The following is a 10,021-nucleotide window of genomic DNA, read 5'->3' as shown; positions in this document are numbered from 1 at the left end:
ACCTACTCTCCAGTGGTGAAACCAATCACAGTGAGAACTGTCCTCACCATTGCTCTTACTTCCAAATGGCCCCTTATTCAACTTGATGTCAACAATGCCTTTCTTAATGGGCAACTCCATGAAGATGTCTACATGCAACAGCCTCAAGGCTTTATTCAGGGTGAATCCACTCTTGTATGCAAACTTCACAAGGCAATATATGGTTTAAAACAAGCCCCAAGGGCTTGGTATGAGAGTTTGACAAATACTCTCATCTCCTTTGGTTTTCAACAATCCAAGTGTGATCCCTCTCTTCTCATATTCAACAAAGCGAGGGCTGGCGGCACCCACCGGAAAGAAGCAGAAGATGGCTCTGATACCATGTTACATTTAGAGAGAGATAGAGAACTGATAGAAATCATAATTGTGTTTTCATTATTGATTTGATGATTACAACAAAGGTCTATATATATGTAGAGCAGAGTTCACAATGAGGCCTAACTCTGACTCTAACAATTACTAACTGATTCTGTTAGTAACTAACAGAATCACAGCATACTAACTAACTAAGAAGAGACAGTTAATAGTAACCACAAACAGTTTTTACAACTAACTGAAAACTAACTGAATTTAAGACTTCTCTCTAACATATTGTATTCCAGGGAAAATGCTCTAAGTGTGTTGGGGCATTATATGTAATAACTTGTCAGTTATAGAAGAAGCATTAAAACTGCACACATTTGATTTTGAGGAATTTCCCAAAAGTGACAAGGTTAGTATAAGAGTTATTTGTATACACATATTTTCTAGATTATTTATCTTTATGATGTGTTTTGGGTCACTTGCATAAACTGATCATTTTGAAGTTTTCCTGCTGTTAGTGATCTTTATTTATTTTAATACAATTTATGACCATTCCTTGTGCTGTCGATTTCTCACCTGCCCCCGAGGACACCAATGGGGCTCCAAGGCAGTAAGAGGTGTACATTATTCTTATGCATATAATGGTTACTTCATCCATTAATTAATATTTCATTTTTATTATGTAATAGCCAATGAAAACTAGAAAACAAGTTACTTTTTGTTTTCTTTTTCAAGTTCGTCACCACCTTGCATTGAAGCTATAAAAACTATACTCCAAGTTAAACAAAGTTCCCTTTTTATTATTATTTTTAAGTGGATGGAATTACCAATGAAAAAACATGCAATAAAGCGAGATAATAATTTTAACCCATAAAGCAAAAGCGCTGGTTATTATTTTATAGTAGACTTATATTTAGATATATTCTAATATATTTATATCATTCAATATATATTAAACTATGATTAATATGGCTTTTATATCCATTGGTCATATCTGCTATAGCTTGGGCAACAGATACTTGTTAAAAGGTGGTTAACTCATCAAACTAATCTTTATTATTAGCTTCTCTATTGATAGTTAATGGAATCAGCTTTGTTTTCTTGTAAAATCAGAGCAAAGGCCTTGCTATGGATGTTAACTTACAGTGGTGCTCCTTCCCAACTCTGGGTACTATTCTTAGGCATGCTTGACATTAGTACGAGGAAATTGTCAAAGATATAGGGGATATTTTTTCAGAGTTTCTTCCTATAATTAATTAATGTTCCTACCTTTGCTTGTCTGGTGTACTTTTGAAATCTACCTAGCTGTGCTGGTAATCAGGCAGGCTGTAGAATAAGGCAGTCAATTACTACACCAAGGCTATTAACATGAATAGCACAAATGCAACTTACTATTGTAACCGGACACCAAGGCTATTAGCAGTCTAGTTGGAATAAAGTACCTTTTCTGCTTTGCATGTTCTAGTTCATTCAAAATGTAATTGTTTCCTCAATATATAACTTAACAGGACATGGAAAAGACAATTCACCTGTATATTTTTACTATTCCATTATTTTGTTGTTATGGTTGTTTTAAAAAAAATTGTCAGAAATGGGAGTAATGAAACAGTTGCAAACAGGACAAGTTTCACTTGGAGATGTCATCTTATTAATTTTTCTATGTCCAGTTTCCACAAAGGTTTGAAGGTATTGCTAGGAATGATTGATATGTCAATCTTAATACAATTCTCTTCAATAAGTGACTTATGTCATGTTCATTGGATTTTTGTTGATATCTGATTTGTTACTGTTTTTTATTCTTGTGGCCTATATGAGATTTAACCTTGTAATACTTTATTCATTTGTTACACTTGTGGAATAGATGAACTTGAGAGGCTTTGATGGCATTAATCAAGGTTCTGTTCATATTCTACTAAGTAGAGCTTTTAACTTTTGTAGATTCCCATCCTCTGTCAAGGCATCAAAGCCAGGGAAATCTTATGTAACTTCAGCTAAGGGCTCTCTGACATCTGGGAAGTTGAATGTTATGCTAATTGGCATTCCTGTTCAACCTCAAACTGAAGTGGATTTGAAATAAAAAGGGATATTTTTCAGTTTGCTTGTTGAAATTTCTAATTGTATTGAATTATATGTAAGACAAATCTACTTCAGAATGTATTTAACTCTTGTTTTCATCTAATTATATTTTATGTGCTATTTTACTCCATCGTAGTATCATACAATTGTTATCTTAGTACCTTTTAACAGCAATAGATAAAGGTCAGCAAATGGATAAAAGAGAATTGAAAAATTACTTTTGTCACTAGTAGTTTTGTTTTTGCGGCCGTTCACTTCTTCTTTACCAGTATTCGATACAAATGTCGATAAACCATTTGGTAGCAAGGGAATTCAGCATTTTGGCTTTAGCATCTTCCTTTAAATCAAGGCATAATTATGTAAGGTTGGTAAATTCCTTGTAGACGTTTTTGCATAGAGTGGAATACTTTTGTACTCTTAATAATATTATTATATTATATTTTGCTGTTAAGAAAAGTTACAATTTGTGAAAAAATATGAATCCAAAGATAATGACACTATTGTTTTAAGTAAAGGAAATTTCTATTAAGGTCAAGTTCACTAACATGCAAACGCAATGGCCCTATTATTTATTTTCACTAAACATAGTAGTCGAATATCCTGATAAAAATACACATCAAGAGTAGACAATTACATATTATTTATAAAATTCCATCACTCCCAAAGCAGTAAAGGCACGACAAACAACTTGGAAACTAGAAAAATCAGAACATTTGCATAAATTCAAAAATTCTTTCTCGGTTCTTTCGCTTCCTCCGTCAAGAAACATAAGATTGTCAAAGCTAGTAACCATCTTATCTGCTTCAGTAGACTGAACTGCTTCGGGCATTATGAAGTCTACAACAACCAACTTACCGTTTTCTGGCAAAGCTTTGTAGCAATTATTTAGAATTTTCAAACAATTTTCATCGGACCAATTGTGCAATATGCCCTAAAATAATTAACAAACCACATAAAAATAGCTATTGAGTTCACTGCATATAGATTAACTTAAGCCTTAAATAATTTTTAGCTCTCCGGATATATATTTAATTTTTATTTTGAGTTAGTGATAGCTTTTTTTTATTGTTTTGAATTAAAATTTCAAATTCCTTCATGAGGTTAGTTTAATGATAGCATAATATCATTCCAATGATATATATATATATATATATATGAATCATTGAAATATTATTACATTATGACTTAACTCATGATAAGAAATTTAAAATGAAATTTTTAATGTATTAGAGATTTAGAATAATAAATCGGAAAATCAAAATAAAAATCGAGTATATATTAAAAAATTTAAACATTTAAGCTTTAACTTAATCACAATTAAATATACGAAGTCACGGGGGCTAATGATAATGTCTAGACTAACCTTCAATAGTATGGCATCACCCTTTGGAACACTTTCGAACATATCTCCTTCAAAATGCTCAATCCCTTCATGGACATGAGAATTCACTCATTAGTGTTATATATGACTATATGAGTATTTAATTAAGGTAAGCCACCAAGGTTAAAGTTCGCCTTCTCATACAAGGTAATTGAGTAGTTGCTTATGATAAATTGTAATAGAACAATGCCAACTAGAATAGAAAAAAGGTATGCATAGGAGTGTTTGCAGGTTATCTTGGATTGATAATTTGATAGTATTAAGCAGAGAAAAGTCAAAATCTGATTTGATATTCATCTCCTTTTTAATTACCACTTACTTAGTTTGATTTTAAATTATAATTCGAGCTAATTAAAGCAATTTAATTTGACTGGATTTTTTAAGAAGTAAAATAAAATTTAAACACATAATAAATAATAAAAGCCAACACAAAAATTATATATACCATAGGTCTATTACTATATGATAAAATGTAATGTAATTCGTTATTTTAGATTAAGGTTACTAAAAGAAAAGCTACAAAATATCACAAAAAAAAAAAATTGAGTCATCAAATAATTTATTTGCCTTTGCTGTAATTTTATTTAATTTTGTGACTTTGGTGCTGATATATTATCTCAATGAATCTCTTCCATATAGTTCTTACCAAAATTTATTCTTTAAAGCAAAACATAAAGTCATATAAAACAAATACGAAAGGCATGGAAGAAAATTTTTCAAACTAATTCATATACAACTACTAAACTCAAGCAGCATTAAAAAAATTCCCTAGATACGACTTTTAATTACAAAATTCAATAATCTTTTTACATTCGTAGTTATATAAATAACTATTCAGTTAAATATATAAGTAAAATTATATACGTGTTCATAAATTAGATTAAATTTTGATTCGATTAATTTTTAAATTAGAATCTGAAAATATATTCCGATCCATAAAATTTCAGTTTTTAATATATTTTTCTAGTATGTTTGGTTGTTCAATTTGATTTTTGATCGTTTGTACTAATTTGGTTAAAGTAGAAAAAGAGATATATACCTGGATAAGTTGGAGCTTGTTGTATTACTTGTGGAAGATCAAAATTAACACCCTTTATTGAAGGATACTTGTAGATTATCATATTCAAGCACTGCCCAACTCCACCTCCCACATCAATTAACAATGATATTCCTTCGAATCCAGTATATATTTCAAGTATCTTTGTCATCTCTCTTGTGCATATATTGGCCATTGCTTTATTAAAAGTATGATCCCACGCTGGATCAGATTGTATGCCTTGATAAATGGGCATTCCATGAACTTTAATGTATAGGCCATTATCACAGTCAAGAAGTATCTCCTTGAAATTAAGGCTAATTGATGAAACACAGCAGCTTGATCAAGTTAAACTCTCATTAACTCCAGAAATTGACAAGAGTAAGATGAAAATCATGACCAAATCGGTAGAAGTAGTTACACTGATTTCTTTTAAAACTAATATTAATTAATAAATTTATACTCTGTCTAGAAAATTATATATCTTTCTTGATTAACTTTGCTATTTTTAAAGATAATATGTATACAACCTGTACATAAAAGACAGGTATTGCTTGTATGCTTTATTTATGTGATGGATTTTATTAGATTTAGGTCGTAGTCTTACTTATACTTAAAAATGCATAAGGGTAATAATACCCTTAAATATACTCCCTAAAAAGGACACCCTTATAAATTAGAGCTCTTAATTGTTCAAAATTATGTTAATAAGCTAGCTCACATATTTTGATCTGGATATCGGGTACAATACCATTTGCATTCCTCTGAATAAATGTTAAGGTACATGTAAATTAACTTTTAAAAATTAGATTTAAAAGTGTAAGAATAATATAAAAATTATTCTTCAAAAGAATTATGAACATATTTTTTTTATAATAGCAATAACTAATTAGAACCTAAGATCTTGTGAAAAACTACCCTAACCCCACCACTGTACAAAATAATGAAGGTTAGTGTAATTTTCAACCAAATAAAATATAAGAACAATTAATGCTAATGTTAATGTAAGTGTATTCTATGTATGTACGGACCGATATGAGAGAATTAGTTAGATGTCAATGGAAATTTTAAATAACTCCTGGTTATTAAAAAAAAAAAGCATATAATCGACGATGTAGTAACATCACTTACAATGCGTCAACGAGCGTTCCATGATTCATAAACGTTGAAAACAAGGCCAAAGAGCCAGTGGTTTCATCATTGACAAAGTACTTGCCAACAGGTGAAAGTTCATAGAGTCTTTCAACCCCACCATCTTCCTTTGTGCTTGTAGAACAGGTAAGAAGAGAATGACTGGCAAGTAGACACAGCATGCGATCAAGCCTTTTAGGTAAATTTTTGTGCTGAGTTGGAAGTTTAGAAGCAACCTCAGAGGCTGACATGCCTGGTGGGTTTGCCTTTGCTATGATCTCAAACAAGTTGAGCTCAATAGCAGCATTCAACACAGCAGTATAAACCATTGGGCTAAAGCTAAGTTGCATAGCAGATAGGCATGCATTGTCTTCATCATGAGGTGAACATTTTGGAAGAGGAAGAATCTCTTCATAGTTAGAACCCATGGTTTTTGGTTTGTTTCTTTTAGCTTGTCTCTACTTAATTTGCTCATTAGCAACTTGCTCGTTGATCATATATAGGCATGCCTTGTCTCTCCTTTGTCTCTTCTCATTTTTACTCTACCTCCCTTGAATATTCTACCTCCATTCCTATCTATAAGACCAAACTTTTTAAAATTATTTGTTCTTTTATATAAAACTCAACTGATATTTTTTTAGACGTTAATTATTTTTAGTCTAAAATATCTTTAATTAAATAAGATAGATGTTATATATATTGACATGCATTTAAAAGACAGAAAGAATTATTAATGATAATGGTATTTTTTAAAAAATATATAAATTTAGGATAAATTTATTAGTATCAACTAAATTAATTATTTTTTTTAATTTTAATAAATTAGATAATTGAGTCTTATAAATAAAAATGAATTTATATATATATATATATTGTGTTAATCATATAAATGAAATTTAAGGATTATTACACAGTATAACCACATGTTTATGATCTCTTTCAATATTTATATGACATATATTTAAGTTTTTTAACATACAAGAAAAATTTAATAACACTTAATTAAATCTAATATAGAGATTAATGGTTTCCATATGATTAGGATCACTTAATAATTTTTCACGAAATTCTGTGCAACATGTTTGACTGTATTCATTAGTGACGCTGGGCGGATTCATTTTGATTAACAATTTTGTAAATGCCAATGTTCTAATTTTGCAAGTCTAAATTGGAAATGAAAATATCTATATATATTCTTGCTATATTAGAAACGCTACACATATTGTATCCCACCAAAGAAAGAAACACTATATTGTGCAGCTGTTTGTTCTTTTGCATAAAATTATTCATATAAAGTTTATACGTTCTTTTGCATTTGGCACTATATGTTTCACTTCTGCCTTTATATGTGAGGATCACATCAACATTCTATAAACAAGTTACATAAAATGTTCTGGCCGGCCTTTTATGCTAATTACGTCACTTTTCATCTTTAACCGTAAGTTAGTTAATTATTAACGAATGCATAGATTTGCAGATATATATATATATATATATATATATATATATATATATATATATATATATATATATATATATATATATATATATTTCTCCCTAACGTCAAACAGAATAATAAGACGTACACTTTTTGGGGTTTATGGGCTACATATATGTAATTTAAAACCATTACAACCTCTAGAACTTTACGAGTACTATTTGGCACCGTTCATTTAGTGAGCTATTATTCTTCCGACGTTATGTGCTATCCCATTGCCCATGTGTATCCGTTTAAAGCATTATTAAATGCTCTTTCCGGCTTAAATTCTCTCCAATATAATGCACTATTTTTTCAAATTTATTTCTCTCGACAATCTTTTCAAACAAAAAAAAAAAAACATAAATTTAAACTTCAGTGCAACAGTTATATATATCAAAGCACAATGGCTCGCTAATCTTGTACCTGCCTCCCAAATTCCTATATACCATTTCATTCCCCTTCACATGAATCACTTCTCTCATTCTTTTCTATCACTTCACCTTCCAGCCAAGTTGTCAGTTCAACAACACTATCTCACACACACTACAGAAAGTTTAGAGAAGAACAAAGAAGGAAAACATAAATTGATATTTCACTCTATGTCATCACAAGTATACACATGACACATCAGTGTTTGGAGCATTTGGCTAATGGCAATAGTCATTTTTAATGGGGCAGAGTCACTATCACAAAAATGGTCTTCTATGGCGTAGGCTTTACAATAGTTCTACAAAAATCAATGTCGTAAGTAAAGTGGTGATATTTTTGTAAATGACTGCAAATTTTTAAAGACGATTTTATCAAAACCATCTTTGAAAATGCATTACGTCATCAGTTCTTGAAGAATCGACGTAGAATGCGATTGAAGGGAATGCGAACTAGCTCTCTCTCACTCCTTATTTTCATCTTCTTTTTAATCTCTCTCCCTCAGTTTTAGAAAACCCTAAATTCCTCCCCTAGTCCTACCCCTGCTGCATCCGCACTCACAATGCAGTCCACACTCCTCTCAGATCCAATTCTCCTCCTCGCACTCTCTCTCTCTCTGTTCGTGCCTCCATCGTCGTGGAGATCCCCATGGAGGTGCCAATGAAGATGTAGAGGCACAGGTGTTCATTTCTCACGAGATTAACTTGGATTATGAGTTCAACGCAGTTTGATTCTTCGATTTCGGTGCACAAGAAACTCTCGCTTAGGCTCGCCATTGTGTTTTTTTTTTGTTTAAGCTTTTGTGGCAAAGTTAGTGGTGAGAGAGGATGACATTAGCGAATGCACAACCACTGTTCATGCTTCCAAGTCTAATGTTCCATTCGGGATTGGATTTTCTCGCACAACTTTTCACCCTGACGGTATGCAATCCTCTTCCACTGTTCTCTTGATTTTACTCTCTGAACTCAAATGTTGTGAGCATTGGTCACCTTAATCCTTAACATTAGGCTCATCTTAATCATGATTTTACAAATCGACATTTACTTTCATCTAATTTTTTTATGCAAAAGACTAGGAGACTAATGAGTGAATTTTGTAAAGGACTAAAATGACCTACACTTGCAATCTCGAGACTAGAATGAGATTTTACCCCAATTTTCTATTACGTGTTATGTTAGAAGGGGCATGGATCTTGACTTACTGATGCTTTCTACTTGTCAGGTTCAAAAGGAGGGGGTGGGAGTGGGAACATTTCTGCCTTGCTGAGTGGAGTTTCATGCGATCTTAATTTGCAACTTTTACAAGTAACCTCAAGTAACTAGTCTTATAGATAGTGTGATGATAGATGATGCTAAGTAAGGAGGGATAGTCTTTAATGAAAATTTTTGCTTATACATCTTGTGATCCTTGCCCACAAATGAACTGATTAATTGCACAGTTTCAACTTTGGCTTCACCAAAGTTTCTCTTTAAACCCAATCATACTATTGTTTAAAATGGTGACATTCTAATATGGTTCTTTGAAAAACTGTCTTAGATCTAAGACGGTTTTTCAAAGAACCATCTTAGAATCCTCAATTTATTTTTTTTAAAAAAATGCATTCTAAGACAATTCTTTCAAAAAATATCTTAGAATATCACCATTTTAAGACAGTTTTTGAGAAAATTGTCTTAGAATTTTTAATTTATTTAAATTTTTTATAAAAATACATTTTAAGACAGTTATTTTTCTAAAAATCATCTTAGAACGGTAGCTTTGCTAAGACGATTTTTTGTAACCGTCGTGGAAAGTCTTGACATTCCATGATATTGGCTTCAAAGATGATTCAAAATTGTATATGAATGTGTCATAAAATCGATGTTGAAAACATTTTTTCCAGTAGTGAGGCTGATTTTGAAGCATTGACAAACCAAATCAAATCTCTATCGTTAGAGTGGAACAAGTAGAAGGATAAATTGTAATTATGATTATCCTTAATTCCTAATTAGAGAGATTTTAGTTCCCTACTTTTTTTTTAATTTTCAATTTGAGTACCTAAATTTTAGAACTTATTCGGGGTGATTACAAGCTTTTAGTTTTCAAATGCAATTTCAAAACAAAATATGCTTGAAAAGAATCAAGTTGAAATGACTTTTAACTCAATTTTGAA

General features: G+C 31.1%; 1 protein-coding gene across 1 annotated transcript; it reads right to left on the bottom strand.

Moving 5' to 3' along the window:
* Positions 1 to 2,982: 2,982 nt before the first annotated feature.
* On the bottom strand, positions 2,983 to 6,443 carry LOC100784030 (isoliquiritigenin 2'-O-methyltransferase). Its single transcript, XM_003539177.5, has 4 exons — positions 5,967 to 6,443; positions 4,839 to 5,152; positions 3,782 to 3,846; positions 2,983 to 3,349 (listed from the first exon to the last, which is right to left on the bottom strand). The coding sequence occupies exons 1-4, from the start codon at positions 6,392 to 6,394 to the stop codon at positions 3,056 to 3,058; spliced, it is 1,101 nt and encodes a 366-aa protein (XP_003539225.1). The 5' UTR covers positions 6,395 to 6,443; the 3' UTR covers positions 2,983 to 3,055.
* Between the last annotated feature and the right edge of the window lie 3,578 nt (positions 6,444 to 10,021).

This window comes from Glycine max, chromosome 11 (assembly GCF_000004515.6).
Source record: "Glycine max cultivar Williams 82 chromosome 11, Glycine_max_v4.0, whole genome shotgun sequence".
Classification (NCBI taxonomy): Eukaryota; Viridiplantae; Streptophyta; class Magnoliopsida; order Fabales; family Fabaceae; genus Glycine; species Glycine max.
Note: the sequence above shows the minus strand (reverse complement) of the source record. Positions and strands in the feature narration are given on the sequence as shown.